Here is a 22,436-nt window from a genome sequence, read left to right as displayed (position 1 = left end):
TTGAAAAAACTTATCCATCATTCAAACTTATTTCATCTATCATTTAAGCATCATTACTATATCAAGAAACTTACTAAATCATGGTTATGTTACAAATAAAGTTAATCAAGACTTACATATATTCCATCAGTAGTAAAACCAGAGAAAATTGCACTGCATTATTCTAACCACACTGGACTCAAAATATGGCCATAAATTGATAAATTGGAGATATCTGATATCTATTCATCATTTACAATTATACCAGGACTAAGGTGTTACCCAAGCCCAAGGCTGCACTACTTCCAGTAGCAAGGAAATGTAGATTCCTTAGGAGTGAGGAGTTCTTTGACGAGACTGTACTCCCAATGATACAGCCTCTCCTAAGGTGACTTTCCAGTTGGGGTGTAACCTCAAGCAGGCAGAATTTGGTAACATCAATTTCTGATATAAGTATCAAAATATTTTTCACCTTACAGGTGTCAAGTGAAAATTATGTAAAGCATACAATTTGAATTCTCATTCTTACAATAAATGTATCACACACAAACACCTGTGAAATGACATAATGTCCTGTAAAATATAACCAAAAAGTGGCAGAGCTCCATAAAAGGGGTACTGAGAATGCATAATTAAAACTTTGTAAGGAAACATAGAAAAGAAATAACTATACCTGGAGATCCATAGTCATATCTGGGAAGTTTGCACTGTTTTGGCATAGCCTGAAGAAGTGTTTTAGTGAACTGAAGAATATTTCCTTGAATGAGGGAATGAATAATCTCAAGTAACTCCTGCATCACCACAGCAATCCCCTGGTACCCCAGTACACGCACAATTGACCGTAGATGTGGAGGACCAAGGAAACCTAAAAAAAAATGGATCGTCAGATTATCTTTACACTCCTAACTTTAATACATCCTATCAACTATTTCATTAATGCTGAGAAAAATAAATGCCTGATGCACTGTGGATTGAACACAGTATCAGTAACAGCAAAGGAAACCCTCACATTTATACAATGAAAAGCAATGGAATAATGTATTATCTACATTTCCTTTTCATAATTTTGTACATTTGTTTGTGGGTCTGTTTTATTCTGCTTATCCTTTTGAAACACACTTAAAAACTGTAACATACAGACTGGCATCAGCACCACAAAGAAATACAATCTGTTTGTATGTCTGTTTTCATTTTTCTAAATCTTCCGAGAGAACGTTTTAAAGTTGGCACACAAATTGGTATTGGCAACATACAGAAATAACTTTCTTAAAAGATACAATAATCAACACCTGAGTTTCTAAAATTCATAACTCTTAAATCTCTGGTCCAGTGCATCAAAAATTACAATAAACTTGGAGCATGACCTTACAGCATTTACTGTTCTCTTTACTATGCAATGCTGTTATCCACACTGCTGGTTAATCATTGTTCTCACTGTGTGAACATGTGGTAGTAAAGCTCCTTGCTTTTCTTAAATCAATTTGAGAATTTTAAAAAATTCTGCCATTATAAAGACATTCAAAAAGCATCCCAGGAATAATGCTAAGAGCAATCTTGCAAAGAGTAAGCACATTGCACTCATCATTATACTAATACCTGAAGTAGTGTCCACGATGTATTCCTAGAAAATGAAGCAATAAGCAAAACAGCTCTCTACAGGGTCATTATACCATTGCATATATGGAAGTACACTCCTGATAATGTTATTTTTTGCCTGTGAGATATATATACAGGATTGTACGAGGGTTACAGATATAAATAAAAACATATTACAGTAAGATATCTATAAAGCTCTTTTATGGCTGAAGCTAATCCATCCCTGCATCACTGAAATTATGTTTCAGGTGGTGATAATGGAGGTAGTAGTGATGCTTTGGGTGGTGATGATGGAGGCGGTGGTGGTAGTGGTGGTGGTGGTGGTGGTGGTGGTGGTGAGAAAGATTGTGTTACATGGTGAAGAGGGTGATGTGTCCATTGGTTTCTTTAGTAACACTGACCACAGCAGTGCCATACGCTACTGCACAGATAATGTCTACCCACAAAACTGAGTTTAAGTATAAACAAGCAACACTTCAACATTACATGAAACTTGAATTTATGGAATAAAAAGCAGAAAGGTGGATGTGATTAAAAAGGTGAGGTGGAAAGATGTGGTAACACATACTAGGTGTTTTGCTAAGCACTCCTCAACAGCTGATGTTCACCCCAGCATCATGTAGCTCCACTTCACTTAGCCTACCATCCATTTTTCTAACTAACTGCTATTTGAATAAGTTACTTTCATTGCTATCAACTTTGTGTTCATTATGGCAGAAGCTTTTAACATGCTTGCATTCTTAATAGTTCTAATGATGATTTCACCAATGCAAAAGGAATACGAAACACAATAAATTCCCAAGTGCACTTTTGTGTAATGATCACGTCATCAGGGGAGATACAAGAATAAGTTAGAAGACATAGAACAGTCAGTTGATATATAAAGAAGATACACAGCTAAGATGCCATTGGTAGCATCAGGAAATACGAAGAATGGCCCATCCACTCATTTTTAATTTTCCAAAAGAAGGAACAGAGAAGGGGGCCAAGTGAGGATATTCCCTCAAAGGCTCAGTCCTCTGTTCTGAATGCTACCTTGCTAATGCGGGAAATGGCGAATTGTATAAAAATATAAAAATAGCGCAAGGAAACAGACAAAAGAAATGGCCCAACCCACCCCCATACACATGTATACACATACGTCCACACATGCAAATATACATACCTACACAGCTTTCCATGGTTTACCCCAGACGCTTCACATGCCCTGATTCAATCCACTGACAGCACGTCAACCCCGGTATGCCACATCGATCCAATTCACTCTATTCCTTGCCCGCCTTTCACCCTCCTGCATGTTTAGGCCCCAATCACTCAAAATCTTTTTCACTCCATCTTTCCACCTCAAATTTGGTCTCCCACTTCTCCTCGTTCCCTCCACCTCCGACACATATATCCTCTTGGTAAATCTTTCCTCACTCATTCTCTCCATGTGCCCAAACCATTTCAAAACACCCTCTTCTGCTCTCTCAACCACGCTCATTTTATTTCCACACATCTCTCTTACCCTTACGTTACTTACTCAATCAAACCCATATATATATTTCTTCTTTCTTTCTTTCATACTATTCGCCATTTCCCACGTTAGCAAGGTAGCGTTAAGAACAGAGGACTGGGCCTTTGAGGGAATATCCTCACCTGGCCTCGTTCTCTGTTCCTTCTTTTGGAAAATTAAAAAAAAAAAAAACAAGAGGGGAGGATTTCCAGCCCCTCCGCTCCCTCCCCTTTTAGTCACCTTCTACGACACGCAGGGAATATGTGGGAAGTATTCTTTCTCCCTTATCCCCAGGGATACCCATATATATATATATATATATATATATATATATATATATATATATATATATATATATATATATATATATATATATGGGAGGGTATTGATTGAGAGGGTGAAGGCATGTACAGAGCATCAGATTGAGGAAGAGCAGTGTGGTTTCAGAAGTGGTAGAGGATGTGTGGATCAGGTGTTTGCTTTGAAGAATGTATGTGAGAAATACTTGGAAAAGCAAATGAATTTGTATGTAGCATTTATGGATCTGGAGAAGGCATATGATAGAGTTGATAGAGATGCTCTGTGGAAGGTATTAAGAATATATGGTGTGGGAGGCAAGTTGTTAGAAGCAGTGAAAAGTTTTTATCGAGGATGTAAGGCATGTGTACGTGTAGGAAGAGAGGAAAGTGATTGGTTCTCAGTGAATGTAGGTTTGCGGCAGGGGTGTGTGATGTCTCCATGGTTGTTTAATTTGTTTATGGATGGGGTTGTTAGGGAGGTGAATGCAAGAGTTTTGGAAAGAGGGGCAAGTATGAAGTCTGTTGGGGATGAGAGAGCTTGGGAAGTGAGTCAGTTGTTGTTCGCTGATGATACAGCGCTGGTGGCTGATTCATGTGAGAAACTGCAGAAGCTGGTGACTGAGTTTGGTAAAGTGGGTGAAAGAAGAAAGTTAAGGGTAAATGTGAATAAGAGCAAGGTTATTAGGTACAGTAGGGTTGAGGGTCAATTCAATTGGGAGGTGAGTTTGAATGGAGAAAAACTGGAGGAAGTGAAGTGTTTTAGATATCTGGGAGTGGATCTGGCAGCGGATGGAACCATGGAAGCGGAAGTGGATCATAGGGTGGGGGAGGGGGCGAAAATTCTGGGAGCCTTGAAGAATGTGTGGAAGTCGAGAACATCATCTCGGAAAGCAAAAATGGGTATGTTTGAAGGAATAGTGGTTCCAACAATGTTGTATGGTTGCGAGGCGTGGACTATGGATAGAGTTGTGTGCAGGAGGATGGATGTGCTGGAAATGAGATGTTTGAGGACAATGTGTGGTGTGAGGTGGTTTGATCGAGTAAGTGACGTAAGGGTAAGAGAGATGTGTGGAAATAAAAAGAGCGTGGTTGAGAGAGCAGAAGAGGGTGTTTTGAAATGGTTTGGTCACATGGAGAGAATGAGTGAGGAAAGACTGACCAAGAGGATATATGTGTCGGAGGTGGAGGGAACGAGGAGAAGAGGGAGACCAAATTGGAGGTGGAAAGATGGAGTGAAAAAGATTTTGTGTGATCGGGGCCTGAACATGCAGGAGGGTGAAAGGAGGGCAAAGAAAAGAGTGAATTGGAGCGATGTGGTATACTGGGGTTGACGTGCTGTCAGTGGATTGAATCAGGGCATGTGAAGCGTCTGGGGTAAACCATGGAAAGCTGTGTAGGTATGTATATTTACATGTGTGGACGTATGTATATACATGTGTATGGGGGTGGGTTGGGCCATTTCTTTCGTCTGTTTCCTTGCGCTACCTCGCAAACGCGGGAGACAGCAACAAAGCAAAAAAAAAAAAAAAAAAAATATATATATATATATATATATATATATATATATATATATATATATATATATATATATATATATATATATATATATACACATACATACGCACATATACACACATACACACATATACATATATATACATATGAAAAATGTAAGAAATAATTTAGAAAACTTCTAGCTTGAAATGAAATGAAAAATGAATGTCACATAATGGTTCAACCTCTGGCTATATATATTATGCCTGGGGATAGGGGAGAAAGAATACTTCCCACGTATTCCCTGCGTGTCGTAGAAGGCGACTAAAAGGGAAGGGGGGAGGGCTGGAAATCCTCCCCTCTCATTTTTTTTTTAATTTTCCAAAAGAAGGAACAGAGAAGGGGGCCAGGTGAGGATATTCCCTCAAAGGCCCAGTCCTCTGTTCTTAACGCTACCTCGCTAATCCGGGAAATGGCGAATAGTATGAAAGAAAGAAAGAAAAAAGATATATATATATATATATATATATATATATATATATATATATATATATATATATATATATATATATATACATAAGCCCTTTAGTGTTGTATTTATTATAATCTTTTTATGAAAGTTTTAGCAGAAATCTGTAAATTCAAGTTGAAAATTACTAGTAAGTGTTATTGTTTCCTGTTATCAAAGACTGCTGGGAAGACCATTAGTTAAGGGATGAAACTGAACAGCAGGTTGATGAAGAAGAATATGCTACAAACATTGGCTGTGTGGGAGGAAGATTGTGTTACATGGTGAAGAGGGTTATGTGTCCATTGGTTTCTTCAGTAACACTGACCACAGTAGTGCCATACACTACTGCACAGATAATGTCTATTCACAAAACTGAGTTTAAGTATAAACAAGCAACACTTCAACATTACATTACATGAACCTTGAATTTATGGAATGAAAAGCAGAAAGGTGGATGTGATTAAAAAGGTGAGGTGGAAAGATGTGGTAACACATACTAGGTGTTTTGCTAAGCACTCCTCAACAGCTGATGTTCACCCCAGCATCATGTAGCTTCACTTTGCTTAGCCTACCATCCATTTTTCTAACTAACTGCTATTTGAATAAGTTACTTTCATTGCTATCAACTTTGTGTTCATTATGGCAGCAGCTTTTAACATGCTTGCATTCTTAATAGTTCTGACGATGATTTCACCAATGCAAAAGCATCAATGACATCGACCTGATGCTCATCATCTTCCAACCACCTCAACACTTTTAATTTTACATCCAAGGAGAGTCTTTTCCTTGGCACTTTCAATGAACTAGCAGTACTACAACTTGCAGGCCATCTTCCAGAAATTATGAATAAAAACAGTCACAATAATATAGAAAACCTGGTGAGTCAGCAAGAATGTGTACACAGTGTACTAAAAGAGGAGACCACTCAGCACTGATTAGATGTGAGCATATGTGTGTACGGCACCATGACTGGCCAAGTGAGTATAAACAAAGAGAGCTGCTCTTAGTGTCTTATGAGTGCTTGGACTCATGACTTGACTTCCTGTATGGGTTTTCATAATTTTTTTTTCTAGTTATACCAGAGCTCCAAGATGCAAACAAGAGCACTAAAGCAAAACAGCACTCTAAGGGGGCAATGCTCTCTGGGGTATTAATGAATGCAAAGAGTAGGAACCTTACAAAAAATTAGAAGAGGGTGTACTGGTATGTCACCTATGTGAGTCTTGTAGCACTGTAAGACATCTATATATGGTAAGAGGCAGCATGAAAAGATGTTAAGACCCCATACTAAGAGTGCATCGAATATGGGCACTGCTAACTATAAATCAATACATGAAGCTATATCATCTGACTTTGACAGGTTTGCATACAAATATTTCAAATGAAGTTAAAAAAACGTTCGGTCTTACCTGAATACTGAGAGTATATTGTAGTATATGCAACATTAAGTGCTTTGCTTCCCCAGACCATGTAAGGAGCTACATTTGGTGGCTTGTCTCTCTGTACAGGCTGAGCAAATGTAGTTACTACTGCCTTAACAAATCTGTAAATAGATAATCAATATCTATCAAATTTGTAAGACTAAGACAGAATCATTCAAATAAACCTTCAATTACTGAAGACTAAGATACAAATTGGCAAGCACACGAATAAAAATAAAAATAATGTGTGATAAAAACAAAAACATAAAATTGATGAGAAGCAAAATATCAATTCTGAGGGAACTAAATGTCCATGGAAACACTACAACAGCAGATCTTTATTTTCATCTATCTTTCCAATATCAACCCACATGCTTCCTAACAGCCTGACAAAACTATGCTCCTTAATTCTAGTGACTTTTCTCTGGTCATAAAACATTTGGAAAGTGAAAAAAAATCTAATTACTTTCCACTCATCCCAAATTTGTTCTTTTCTCTACCATACCCTTTATTTAAATTCCTAACCATTATCATTTTTCACATATATATAAATCAAAGCAATGTATTCAGCTTATTCATCATAAGGTATTTCTAAGTATTTTGAATACATCAGGAATAAAGAAGTAATTTTATACATGTGCAATTCCATACCACCTTCCCTGACCTGCAACAGTCTAGAGTGAGACAAGTCACCCTTAGGGAAATTGAGAATTAGGGTACACTCTCAACTTATGACAATTGTGACAAGGAAGCCTCCTACCTGAGAGAGATTTCATGATATAAAAATTTTTTCATTTACATCTTTTATTCAATACTGAGAACGTGCAAAGAAGACTAACCACCTTTGGCCATTATATAAGAAACTGTTTTGAGAACTGCTTTACCAGCTCTAGGTCCATACAAACAGTTTAACAGTCACTTTTATATAAAGCAAATTGCAATGATACTGAGACAAATGACCCAACAGTCACGGGCTGAAAAGGCTGATGTAGTTGAACATTCACCATGCTCTTAAAGTACTAAAACTATGCAAGTTTTTGTTGCTGTTTTTTAACACAAGTCACTGGCATGTTCCTTTGCCACTAACTTTCAATCCAATCCCAAAAAAGCCTCTCCATATAAATTACCTTGTCTCTATCTTTAGTTGATAAAAAAGCACTTACTGGCAACACATTTTGAACACAATCTCATACTCCATTAACGTTAGAACATGATGCCACAGGCATAACTGGTAAACCAAACACACAGCCAATGTTTGCAGCATTTTCTTCTTCATCAACCTGCTTTTCAATTTCATCCCTTAACTAATGGTCTTCCGAGCATTCTTTGATAACAGGAAACAATAACACTTTCTAGTAATTTTCAATTTGAATTTACAGATTTCTGCTAAAACTTTCATAAAAAAAATTATAATAAATACAACACTAAAGGAGTAGAAACCCTCCCCTCCTTGTATTTTAACTTTCTAAAAGGGGAAACAGAAGAAGGAGTCACGCGGGGAGTGCTCATCCTCTTCGAAGGCTCAGATTGGGGTGTCTAAATGTGTGTGGATGTACCCAAGATGAGAAAAAAGGAGAGATAGGTAGTATGTTTGAGGAAAGGAACCTGGATGTTTTGGCTCTGAGTGAAACAAAGCTCAAGGGTAAAGAGGAAGAATAGTTTGGGAATGTCTTGGGAGTTAAGTCAGGGGTTAGTGAGAGGACAAGAGCAAGGGAAGGAGTAGCACTACTCCTGAAAAAGGAGTGGTGGAAGTATGTGATAGATTGTAAGAAAGTAAACTCTAGATTGATATGGGTAAAACTGAAAGTTGATGGAGAGAGATGGGTGATTATTGGTGCATATGTACCTGGGAATGAGAAGAAAGATCATGAGAGGCAAGTGTTTTGGGAGCAGCTGAATGAGTGCGTTAGTGGTTTTGATGCACGAGATCGGGTTATAGTGATGGGTGATTTGAATGCAAAGGTGAGTAATATGGCAGTTGAGGGAATAATTGGTATACATGGGGTGTTCAGTGTTGTAAATGGAAATGGTGAAGAGCTTGTAGATTTATGTGCTGAAAAAGGACTGGTGATTGGGAATACCTGGTTTAAAAAGAGAGATATACATAAGTATACATATGTAAGAAGGAGAGGTGGCCAGAGAGCGTTACTGGATTATGTGTTAATTGATAGGCGTGCGAAAGAGAGACTTTTGGATGTTAATGTACTGAGAGGTGCAACGGGAGGGATGTCTGATCATTATCTTGTGGAGGTGAAGGTGAAGATTTGAAGGGGTTTTAGAAAAGAAGAGAGAATGTTGGTGTGAAGAGATTGGTGAGAGTAAGTGACCTTGGGAAGGAGACTTGTGTGAGGAAGTACCAAGTGAGACTGAGTACAGAATGGAAAAAGGTGAGAACAAAGGAGGTAAGGGGAGTGGGGGAGGAATGGGGTGTATTTAGGGAAGCAGTGATGGCTTGCGCAAAAGATGCTTGTGGCATGAGAAGCGTGGGAGGTGGGCAGATTAGAAAGGGTAGTGGGTGGTGGGATGAAGAAGTAAGTTATTAGTGAAAGAGAAGAGAGAGACATTTGGACGATTTTTACAGGGAAATAATGCAAAAGGGTGGGAGATGTATAAAAGAAAGAGGCAGGAGGTCAAGAGAAGGTGCAAGAGGTGAAAAAGAGGGCAAATGAGAGTTGGGGTGAGAGAGTACCATTAAATTTTAGGGAGAATAAAAGATGTTCTGGAAGGACGTAAATAAAGTGCGTAAGACAAGGGAGCAAATGGAAACTTCAGTAAAGGGGGCTAATGGGGAGGTGATAACAAGTGGTGGTGATGTGAGAACGAGATGGAGTGAGTATTTTGAAGGTTTGTTGAATGTGTTTGATGATAGAGTGGCAGATATCGGGTGTTTTGGTCGAGGTGGTGTGCAAAGTGAGAGGGTTACGGAGGATGATTTGGTAAACAGAGAAGAGGTACTAAAAGCTTTGTGGAAGATGAAAGCCGGCAAGGCAGCGGATTTGGATGGCACTGAAGTGGAATTTATTAAAAAATAGGGTGACTGTATTGTTGACTGGTTGGTAAGGTTATTTAATGTATGTATGATTCATGGTGAGGTGCCTGAGGATTGGCGGAATGCTTGCATAGTGCCATTGTACAAAGGCAAAGGGGACAAAGGCGAGTGCTCAAATTACAGAAGTATAAGTTTGTTGGGTATTCCTGGGATACTATAAGGGAGGGTATTGATTGAGAGGGTGAAGGCATGTACAGAGCATCAGATTGGGGAAGAGCAGTGTGGTTTCACAAGTGGTAGAGGATGTGTGGATCAGGTGTTTGCTTTGAAGAATGTATGTGAGAAATACTTAGAAAAGCAAATGGATTTGTATGTAGCATTTATGGATCTGGAGGAGGCATATGATAGAGTTGATAGAGATGCTCTGTGGAAGGTATTAAGAATATATGGTGTGGGAGGCAAGTTGTTAGAAGCAGTGAAAAGTTTTTATCGAGGATGTAAGGCATGTGTACGTGCAGGAAGAGAGGAAAGCGATTGGTTCTCAGTGAATGTAGGTTTGCGGCAGGGGTGTGTGATGTCTCGATGGTTGTTTAATTTGTTTATGGATGGGGTTGTTAGGGAGGTGAATGCAAGAGTTTTGGAAAGAGGGGCAAGTATGCAGTCTGTTGTGGATGAGAGAGAATGGGAAGTGTGTCAGTCGTTGTTCGCTGATGATACAGTGCTGATGGCTGATTCATGTGAGAAACTGCAGAAGCTGGTGACTGAGTTTGGTAAAGTGTGTGAAAGAAAAAAGTTGGGAGTAAATGTGAATAAGAGATAGGTTATTAGGTACAGTAGGGTTGAGAGTCAAGTCAATTGGGAGGTAAGTTTGAATGGAAAAAAACTGGAGGAAATGAAGTGTTTTAGATATCTGGGAGTGGATTTTGGCAACGGATGGAAGCATGGAAGCGGAAGTGAGTCATAAGGTGGAGGAGGGGGCGAAAATTCTGGGAGCATTGAAGAATGTGTGGAAGTTGAGAACTTTATCTCAGAAAACAAAAATGGGTATGTACCTAATAACCTTGCTCTTATTCCAGCCCCCCACTCCCTCCCCTTTTAGTCGCCTTCTACGACACGCAGGGATATATATATACATATATATATATATATATATATATATATATATATATATATATATTATCCCTGGGGATAGGGGATTAAGAATACTTCCCACGTATTCCCTGCGTGTCGTAGAAGGCGACTAAAAGGGGAGGGAGCGGGGGGCTGGAAATCCTCCCCCCTCTCGTTTTTGTTTTTTTTTTTTCAATTTTCCAAAAGAAGGAACAGAGAATTGGGCCAGGTGAGGGTATTCCCTCAAAGGCCCAGTCCTCTGTTCTTAACGCTACCTCGCTAATGCGGGAAATGGCGAATAGTTTGAAAGAAAAAGAAAAATATATATATATATATATGCCTTCACCCTCTCAATCAATACCCTCCCATATAATTTGCCAGGAATACTCAACAAACTTATACCTCTGTAATTTGAGCACTCACTCTTATCCCCTTTGCCTTTGTACAATGGCACTATGCAAGCATTCCGCCAATCCTCAGGCACCTCACCATGAGTCATACACACATTAAATAACCTTACCAACCAGTCAACAATACAGTCACCCCCTTTTTTAATAAATTCCACTGCAATACCATCCAAACCTGCTGCCTTGCCGGCTTTCATCTTCCGCAAAGCTTTTACTACCTCTTCTCTGTTTACCAACTCATTTTCCCTAACTCTCGCACTTTGCACACCACCTCGACCAAAACACCCTATATCTGCCACTCTATCATCAAACACATTCAACAAACCTTCAAAATACTCACTCCATCCCCTTCTCACATCACCACTACTTGTTATCACCTCCCCATTTGCACCCTTCACTGATTCATGTGAGAAACTGCAGAAGCTGGTGACTGAGTTTGGTAAAGTGTGTGAAAGAAGAAAGTTAAGAGTAAATGTGAATAAGAGCAAGGTTATTAGGTACAGTAGGGTTGAGGGTCAATTCAATTGGGAGGTGAGTTTGAATGGAGAAAAACTGGAGGAAGTGAAGTGTTTTAGATATCTGGGAGTGGATCTGGCAGCGGATGGAACTATGGAAGCGGAAGTGGATCATAGGGTGGGGGAGGGGGCGAAAATTCTGGGAGCCTTGAAGAATGTGTGGAAGTCGAGAACATTATCTCGGAAAGCAAAAATGGGTATGTTTGAAGGAATAGTGGTTCCAACAATGTTGTATGGTTGCGAGGCGTGGACTATGGATAGAGTTGTGCGCAGGAGGATGGATGTGCTGGAAATGAGATGTTTGAGGACAATGTGTGGTGTGAGGTGGTTTGATCGAGTAAGTAACGTAAGGGTAAGAGAGATGTGTGGAAATAAAAAGAGCGTAGTTGAGAGAGCAGAAGAGGGTGTTTTGAAATGGTTTGGTCACATGGAGAGAATGAGTGAGGAAAGATTGACCAAGAGGATATATGTGTCGGAGGTGGAGGGAACGAGGAGAAGAGGGAGACCAAATTGGAGGTGGAAAGATGGAGTGAAAAAGATTTTGTGTGATCGGGGCCTGAACATGCAGGAGGGTGAAAGGAGGGCAAAGAATAGAGTGAATTGGAGCGATGTGGTATACCGGGGTTGATGTGCTGTCAGTGGATTGAATCAAGGCATGTGTATGGGGGTGGGTTGGGCCATTTCTTTCGTCTGTTTCCTTGCGCTACCTCGCAAACGCGGTAGACAGCAACAAAGCAAAAAAAAAAAAAAAAAAAAAAAAAAAATATATATATATATATATTTTCATATATTCATTTATTATACTTTGTCGCTGTTATATTCATTTATTATACTTTGTCGCTGTCTCCCGCATTAGCGAGGTAGCGCAAGGAAACAGACGAAAGAATGGCCCAACCCACCCACATACACATGTATATACATATACGTCCACACACGCACATATACATACCTATACATATTAATGTACACATATATACACACACACAGACACACACATATATACCCATGCACACAATTCACACTGTCTGCCTTTATTCATTCCCATCGCCACCTCGCCACACATGGAATACCATCCCACTCCCCCCTCATGTGTGCGAGGTAGCACTAGGAAAAGACAACAAAGGCCCCATTTGTTCACGCTCAATCTCTAGCTGTCATGCAATAATGCCCGAAACCACAGCTCCCTTTCCACATCCAGGCCCCACAGAACTTTCCATGGTTTACCCCAGACGCTTCACATGCGCTGATTCAATCCACTGACAGCACGTCAACCCCGGTATACAACATCGATCCAATTCACTCTATTCCTTGCCCTCCTTTCATGAAACCCTCCTGCATGTTCAGGCCCCGATCACACAAAATCTTTTTCACTCCATCTTTCCACCTCCAATTTGGTCTCCCACTTCTCCTCGTTCCCTCCACCTCCGACACATATATCCTCTTGGTCAATCGTTCCTCACTCATTCTCTCCATGTGCCCAAACCATTTCAAAACACCCTCTTCTGCTCTCTCAACCACGCTCTTTTTATTTCCACACATCTCTCTTACCCTTACATTACTTACTCGATCAAATCACCTCACTCCACACATTGTCCTCAAACATCTCATTTCCAGCACATCCACCCTCCTGCGCACAACTCTATCCATAGCCCACGCCTCGCAACCATACAACATTGATGGAACCACTATTCCTTCAAACATACCCATTTTTGCTTTCCGAGATAATGTTCTCGACTTCCACACATTCTTCAAGGCTCCCAGGATTTTCGCCCCCTCCCCCACCCTATGATTCACTTCCGCTTCCATCGTTCCATCCGCTGCCAGATCCACTCCCAGATATCTAACACACTTTACTTCCACCAGTTTTTCTCCATTCAAACTTACCTCCCAATTGACTTGACCCTCAACCCTACTGTACCTAATAACCTTGCTCTTATTCACATTTACTCTTAACTTTCTTCTTTCACACACTTTACCAAACTCAGTCACCAGCTTCAGCAGTTTCTCACATGAATCAGCCACCAGCGCTGTATCATCAGCGAACAACAACTGACTCACTTCCCAAGCTCTCTCATCCACAACAGACTTCATACTTGCCCCTCTTTCCAAAACTCTTGCATTCACCTCCCTAACAACCCCATCCATAAACAAATTAAACAACCATGGAGACATCATACACCCCTGCCGCCGCAAACCTACATTCACTGAGAACCAATCACTTTCCTCTCTTCCTACACGTACACATGCCTTACATCCTCGATGAAAATTTTTCACTGCTTCTAACAATTTGCCTCCCACACCATATATTCTTAATACCTTCCACAGAGCATCTCTATCAGTTCTATCATATGCCTTCTCCAGATCCATAAATGCTACATACAAATCCATTTGCTTTTCTAAGTATTTCTCACATACATTCTTCAAAGCAAACACCTGATCCACACATCCTCTACCACTTCTGAAACCACACTGCTCTTCCCCAATCTGATGCTCTGTACATGCCTTCACCCTCTCAATCAATACCTCCCATATAATTTACCAGGAATACTCAACAAACTTATACCTCTGTAATTTGAGCACTCACTCTTATCCCCTTTGCCTTTGTACAATGGCACTATGCATGCATTCTAACAATCCTCAGGCACCTCACCATGAGTCATACATACATTAAATATATATACCTATATATATATATATTTATTTATTTATTTTGCTTTGTCGCTGTCTCCCGCGTTTGCGAGGTAGCGCAAGGAAACAGACGAAAGAATGGCCCAACCTACCCACATACACATGTATATACATACACGTCCACACACCCAAATATACATACCTATACATCTCAACATATACATATATATATATATATATATATATATATATATATATATATACACACACAGACATATACATATATACACATGTACATAATTCATCACTGATTCCCTAAATACATCCCATTCCTCCCCCACTCCCCTTACTTCCATTGTTCTCACCTTTTTCCATTCTGTACTCAGTCTCTCCTGGTACTTCCTCACACAAGTCTCCTTCCCAAGCTCACTTACTCTCACCACCCTCTTCACCCCAACATTCACTCTTCTTTCCTGAAAACCCATACAAATCTTCACCTTACCCTCCACAAGATAATGATCAGACATCCCTCCAGTTGCACCTCTCAGCACATTAACATCCAAAAGTCTCTCTTTCGCGCGCCTGTCAATTAACACGTAATCCAATAACGCTCTCTGGCCATCTCTCCTACTTACATAAGTATACTTATGTATATCTCGCTTTTTAAACCAGGTATTCCCAATCACCAGTCCTTTTTTAGCACATAAATCTACAAGCTCTTCACCATTTCCATTTACAACACTGAACACCCCTATGTATACCAATTATTCCCTCGACTGCCACATTACTCACCTTTGCATTCAAATCACCCATCACTATAACCCGGTCTCGTGCATCAAAACCACTAACACACTCATTCAGCCGCTCCCAAAACACTTGCCTCTCATGATCTTTCTTCTCATGCCCAGGTGCATATGCACCAATAATCACCCATCTCTCTCCATCAACTTTCAGTTTTACCCATATTAATCGAGAATTTACTTTCTTACATTCTATCACATACTCCCACAACTCCTGTTTCAGGAGTACTGCTACTCCTTCCCTTGCTCTTGTCCTCTCACTAACCCCTGACTTTACTCCCAAGACATTCCCAAACCACTCTTCCCCTTTACCCTTGAGCTTCGTTTCACTCAGAGCCAAACTGGAGGAAGTGAAGTGTTTTAGATATCTGGGAGTGGATCTGGCAGCGGATGGAACCATGGAAGTGGAAGTGGATCATAGGGTGGGGGAGGGGGCGAAAATTCTGGGAGCCTTGAAGAATGTGTGGAAGTCGAGAACATTATCTCGGAAAGCAAAAATGGGTATGTTTGAAGGAATAGTGGTTCCACCAATGTTGTATGGTTGTGAGGCGTGGGCTATGGATACAGTTGTGCGCAGGAGGATGGATGTGCTGGAAATGAGATGTTTGAGGACAATGTGTGGTGTGAGGTGGTTTGATCGAGTAAGTAACGTAAGGGTAAGAGAGATGTGTGGAAATAAAAAGAGCGTTATTGAGAGAGCAGAAGAGGGTGTTTTGAAATGGTTTGGGCACATGGAGAGAATGAGTGAGGAAAGATTGACCAAGAGGATATATGTGTCGGAGGTGGAGGGAACGAGGAGAAGAGGGAGACCAAACTGGAGGTGGAAAGATGGAGTGAAAAAGATTTTGTGTGATCGGCGCCTGAACATGCAAGAGGGTGAAAGGAGGGCAAGGAATAGAGTGAATTGGAGCGATGTGGTATACCGGGGTTGACGTGCTGTCAGTGGATTGAATCAAGGCATGTGAAGCATCTGGGGTAAACCATGGAAAGCTGTGTAGGTATGTATATTTGCGAGTGTGGACGTATGTATATACATGTGTATGGGGGTGGGTTGGGCCATTTCTTTCGTCTGTTTCCTTGCGCTACCTCGCAAACGCGGGAGACAGCAACAAAGCAAAAGAAAAAAAAAAAAAATAATTCATACTGTCTGCCTTTATTTATTCCCATCGCCACCTCGCCACACATGGAATAACAACCCCCTCCCCCCTCATGTGTGCGGGGTAGCGCTAGGAAAAGACAACAAAGGCCCCATTCGTTCACACTGTCTCTAGCTGTCATGTAATAATGCACCGAAACCACAGCTCCCTTTCCACATCCAGGCCCCACAGAACTTTCCATGGTTTACCCCAGACGCTTCACATGCCCTGGTTCAGTCCATTGACAGCACGTCGACCCCGATATACCACATCATTCCAATTCACTCTATTCCTTGCACACCTTTCATCCTCCTGCATGTTCAGGCCCCGATCACTCAAAATCTTTTTCACTCCATCTTTCCACCTCCAATTTGGTCTCCCACTTCTCCTCGTTCCCTCCACCCCTGACACATATATCCTCTTGGTCAATCTTTCCTCACTCATTCTCTCCATGTGACCAAACCATTTCAAAACGCCCTCTTCTGCTCTCTCAACCATACTCTTTTTATTTCCACACATCTCTCTCACCCTTACATTACTTACTCGATCAAACCACCTTACACCACATATTGTCCTCAAACATCTCATTTCCAGCACATCCACCCTCCTGCGCACAACTCTATCCATAGCCTACGCCTTGCAACCATACAACATTGTTGGAACTACTATTCCTTCAAACATACCCATTTTTGCTTTCCGAGATAATGTTCTCGACTTCCAAACATTCTTCAAGGCTCCCAGAATTTTCGCCCCCTCCCCCACCCTATGATTCACTTCCACTTCCATGCTTCCATCCACTGCCAGATCCACTTCCAGATATCTAAAACACTTTATTTCCTCCAGTTTTTCTCCATTCAAACTTACCTCCCAATTGACTTGACCCTCAACCCTACTGTACCTAATAACCTTGCTCTTATTCACATTTACTCTTAACTTTCTTCTTTCACACTATTTACCAAACTCAGTCATCAGCTTCTGCAGTTTCTCACATGAATCAGCCACCAGCACTGTATCATCAGCGAACAACAACTGACTCACTTCCCAAGCTCTCTCATCCACAACAGACTGCATACTTGCCCCTCTTTCCATAACTCTTGCATTCACCTCCCTGACAACCCCATCCATAAACAAATTAAACAACCATGGAGACATCACACACCCCAGCCACAAACCTACATTCACTGAGAACCAATCACTTTCCTCTCTTCCTACACGTACACATGCCTTACATCCTCAATAAAAACTTTTCACTGCTTCTAACAACTTGCCTCCCACACCATATATTCTTAGTACCTTCCACAGAGCATCTCTATCAACTCTATCATATGCCTTCTCCAGATCCATAAATGCTACATACAAATCCATTTGCTTTTCTAAGTATTTCTCACATACATTCTTCAAAGCAAACACCTGATCCACACATCCTCTACCACTTCTGAGACCACACTGCTATTCCCCAATCTGATGCTCTGTACATGCCTTCACCCTCTCAATCAATACCCTCCCATATAATTTACAGGAATACTCAGCAAACTTATACCTCTGTAATTTGAGCACCCACTCTTATCCCCTTTGCCTCTGTACAATGGCAGTATGCAAGCATTTCGCCAATCCTCAGGCACCTCACCATGAATCATACATACATTAAATAACCTTACCAACTAGTCAACAATACAGTCACCCCCTTTTTTAATAAATTCCACTGGAATACCATCCAAACCTGCTGCCTTGCCAGCTTTCATCTTCCGCAAAGCTTTTAGTACCTCTTCTCTGTTTACCAAATCATTTTCCCTAACCCTCTCACTTTGCACACCACCTTGACCAAAACATCCTATATCTGCCACTCTATCATCAAACACATTCAACAAACCTTCAAAATACTCACTCCATCTCCTTCTCACATCACCACTACTTGTTATCACCTCCCCATTAGCCCCCTTCACTGAAGTTCCCATTTGCTCCCTTGTCTTACACACTTTATTTACCACCTTCCAAAACATCTTTTTATTCTCCCTAGAATTTAATGATACTCTCTCACCCCAACTCTCATTTGCCCTCTTTTTCACCTCTTGCACCTTTCTTCTGACCTCCTGCCTCTTTCTTTTATACATCTCCCACTCATTTGCATTTTTTCCCTGCAAAAATCGTCCAAATGCCTCTCTCTTCTCTTTCACTAATAATCTTACTTCTTCATCCCACCACTCACTACCCGTTCTAATCAACCCACCTCCCATACAATTCGCCATTTATTGCATTAACAAGGTGGCATTAAGAACAGAGGACTGAGCCTTTGAGGGAATATCCTCACTTGGCCCCCTTCTCTGTTCCTTCTTTTAGAAAATTAAGAATGAGTGGATGGGCCATTTTTCGTATTTCCTGGTGCTACCAATGGCATCTTAGCTGTGTCTCTTCCTTATATATCAACTGACCGTTCTATGTCTTCTAACTTATTCTTGTATCTCCCCTGATGACATGATCATTACACAAAAGTGCACTTGGGAACTTATCGTGTTTCGTATTCCTCTTGCTTATATGCATATACTAGATCACGTGTATCACTGTGTCCTCTTGCAATACATATAATAGTGTGTGTGTGTGTGTGTGTGTGTGTGTGTGTGTGTGTGTGTGTGTGTGTGTGTGTGTGTGTGTGTGACCTGTGTCTGAAGAGTGGTCATGATAATCAGAGATTCTAAAATGTTAAATTACTTGTTCATCCTAAGATGAACCAGAACAATCTTGCTTATGTGCATATACTAGATCACGTGCATCACTGTGTCCTCTTGCAATACATATAATAGTGTGTGTGTGTGTGTGTGACCTGTGTCTGAGGAGTGGTCATGATAATCAGAGACTGTAAATTGTTAAATTACTTGTTCATCCTAAGATGAACCAGAACAATCTTAATGGAGTACAATGAAAGCCCTTAAATAAAGCAGTTCAGCACAAAGACATGGAAACAACAATGCCTTATGGCCAAAGGTCAAATAGTTAAGAGCTGGTCATATGTAGTCTGAGAAACTGGGAGTAAAATATAGGAAATAAAGAAATAGAGTTTTGCTGGATAAAGAAATATGGTAAAATAGCTTTGATAAAGAAATATGGTAAAATAGCTTCAAAGTTGAAAGACTCAAGATTTAGCTTAAAAAAATAGCTTACAAGCTATCAATATATCCCAACTTCAATATATCAATCAAGAATTGTCAATGAATCTCCATTAACAGCTTGCAATAAACAATCTGGGGTAAACAACTTCAGCTGGCCTTCAATCAAGCTTCCCTAGAGTGAAAAGTAAAGTACAAAGAATACTGATCAGAATACTGATCATCTTCCTAAGCTTAAGATATTTCCATAAGTGATCAATGCTACACTACAAAAACAGTACATCATTGTGAGAATATATTTTACCTGCCAGTTGCTGCATTATAGCAATAATTAGGAAGGAAATCATAATTGAGCTCCCAGAAGACATGAAGAGTGGTTCTACCATAAGGTGCTAATACATTGTGGTTGGCCTCCCGCAGCTGGGCATCAAAGTCATCTAATACCAACAACTGGCTGAGGAGTTTATGGGTCAACTTGTTAACCTCAATCAAGCCTTCTAGCTCCTGAAATAAGGTAAAGAAAAAACTTTATGAATCATAATAATACACTTCAGTAAAGTAAAGATATCTACAAAAAATTCAAGAATCTCAGGAATCAAATTTACCAACATTTGAAATATCTTTGAATATTAAAAACTGACCACCACAGAAGTAATGTCAGCTCCTTCAAAGCGAGCTATAGCCACTTCCAGAGATTTGTGCATAGATGCATTGATACGCTGGCAAATAAGCTTGTTTAAATCAATGCTGCGACCGAGGAAGTTGAACATGGCGCTGCTTTAGAAGAGTCTCATACCTGCCAATCAGTCATGTAAATCATCTTAAAATCAACAAAGCATCCAATGCAACAACTGTACACATAATCCATACTTACGATAACCTCTGAATTTCTATTCTCTGTTTAGCATAATAGTCTTTTTCTCCCTTGTTCCATCTGCTTAAAGAAGTTCTGGGGTTCAGCAACTATGAATATGTCCAGCAGCAGAAAACAAGCAAGATACTCAGATAGAACTGAGTGTTATCCCTACAACAAGTAAAATCTCTTCACAGGTACTTCCAGTTAAGTATAATACATGTTCTTCTGAATCCTCTTCAATATATATCATTCCTTGCTGGAGTACCTGTCCCATGGACAGGTGACACGAAAACTCATTTGTAACAAAGGGTAAAAAATTTCTTAATCTTGTCACACGAACATTCAAGAACAATTAAGAATATTCACTGAAGAATGAAATCAATTTACTAATATCCTCCCCATTCTTGAACTTCTTTATAATCATTCTGTATGAATGTGATTTATCTGGTACTGAGGTCAAGAAATGAGGAAAGTACCTAGTGCAACAGAACAGTTTGACTCTGCAGGGGCTCCAGCTCCTGGAGATAAAATAAGATGTAGGGGTCTCCCACCCACCCACACACACACACACACACACACACACACACACATATGCATACAATACCTTCTTTAACTCATCTTGTATCACTGTGTCATGTTTGGTGGTGAAACAAGTTGTGGAAATGCATAAGGAACAGATATTCATTATATGAGGGATCCAACCTCCCAGTGACCCTCCTCATGCCATCCTGTATCACTGTGTAAAGTTAGGTGCTGAGTGATTAAGAAATGTGTAGAGAAGGGCAGATATGCAGTCTGTATGGGATGAGGGGGCCTGAAAATAAATCAGTTGTTGTTTGATGATGACATGGCACAGTGAAAAACTGCAGAGGTTGGTGTCTGAGTTTGGGAGAGTGTGTGAAAGGAAGAAGCTTAGAGTAAATATAAATAAAAGCAAGGTTATCAGGTTTAACAGGGCAAAGAGACAGGCTGGCTTGAATCTAAAGTGCTGCAGATACCTGGGAGTGGACACAGCAAGAATGAAACCAGGTAACCCAATGAGCATAAACAATGTTGGATAGGAAGAGTAAAATTTTGGAATATGAAAGGCTAAGAGTTGATAGAGATGCTCTGTGGAAGGTACTAAGAATATATGGTGTGGGAGGAAAGTTGTTAGAAGCAGTGAAAAGTTTTTATCGAGGATGTAAGGCATGTGTACGTGTAGGAAGAGAGGAAAGTGACTGGTTCTCAGTGAATGTAGGTTTGCGGCAGGGGTGTGTGATGTCTCCATGGTTGTTTAATTTGTTTATGGATGGGGTTGTTAGGGAGGTAAATGCAAGAGTTTTGGAAAGAGGGGCAAGTATGAAGTCTGTTGGGGATGAGAGAGCTTGGGAAGTGAGTCAGTTGTTGTTCGCTGATGATACAGCGCTGGTGGCTGATTCATGTGAGAAACTGCAGAAGCTGGTGACTGAGTTTGGAAAAGTGTGTGGAAGAAGAAAGTTAAGAGTAAATGTGAATAAGAGCAAGGTTATTAGGTACAGTAGGGTTGAGGGTCAAGTCAATTGGGAGGTGAGTTTGAATGGAGAAAAACTGGAGGAAGTGAAGTGTTTTAGATATCTGGGAGTGGATCTGGCAGCGGATGGAACCATGGAAGCGGAAGTGGATCATAGGGTGGGGGAGGGGGCGAAAATCCTGGGGGCCTTGAAGAATGTGTGGAAGTCGAGAACATTATCTCGGAAAGCAAAAATGGGTATGTTTGAAGGAATAGTGGTTCCAACAATGTTGTATGGTTGCGAGGCGTGGGCTATGGATAGAGTTGTGCGCAGGAGGATGGATGTGCTGGAAATGAGATGTTTGAGGACAATGTGTGGTGTGAGGTGGTTTGATCGAGTGAGTAACGTAAGGGTAAGAGAGATGTGTGGAAATAAAAAGAGCGTGGTTGAGAGAGCAGAAGAGGGTGTTTTGAAGTGGTTTGGGCACATGGAGAGGATGAGTGAGGAAAGATTGACCAAGAGGATATATGTGTCAGAGGTGGAGGGAACAAGGAGAAGAGGGAGACCAAATTGGAGGTGGAAAGATGGAGTGAAAAAGATTTTGTGTGATCGGGGCCTGAACATGCA

At 40.6% G+C, this 22,436-nt stretch overlaps 1 protein-coding gene across 1 annotated transcript in view; it reads right to left on the bottom strand.

The window, feature by feature from the left end:
- Window positions 1-22,436, bottom strand: part of Cyfip (Cytoplasmic FMR1-interacting protein Sra-1) — a 262,708-nt gene that overhangs the window by 47,061 nt on the left and 193,211 nt on the right. Inside the window, 5 exon segments of the mRNA XM_071656579.1 lie at window positions 653-844; window positions 6,784-6,917; window positions 19,786-19,985; window positions 20,123-20,239; window positions 20,241-20,277. Coding sequence (XP_071512680.1) covers window positions 653-844; window positions 6,784-6,917; window positions 19,786-19,985; window positions 20,123-20,239; window positions 20,241-20,277 — 680 coding nt within the window.

The sequence above is a fragment of the Panulirus ornatus genome, chromosome 63 (genome assembly GCF_036320965.1).
Source record: "Panulirus ornatus isolate Po-2019 chromosome 63, ASM3632096v1, whole genome shotgun sequence".
Lineage (NCBI taxonomy): Eukaryota > Metazoa > Arthropoda > Malacostraca > Decapoda > Palinuridae > Panulirus > Panulirus ornatus.
This window is presented reverse-complemented; position numbering and strand designations above follow the sequence as displayed.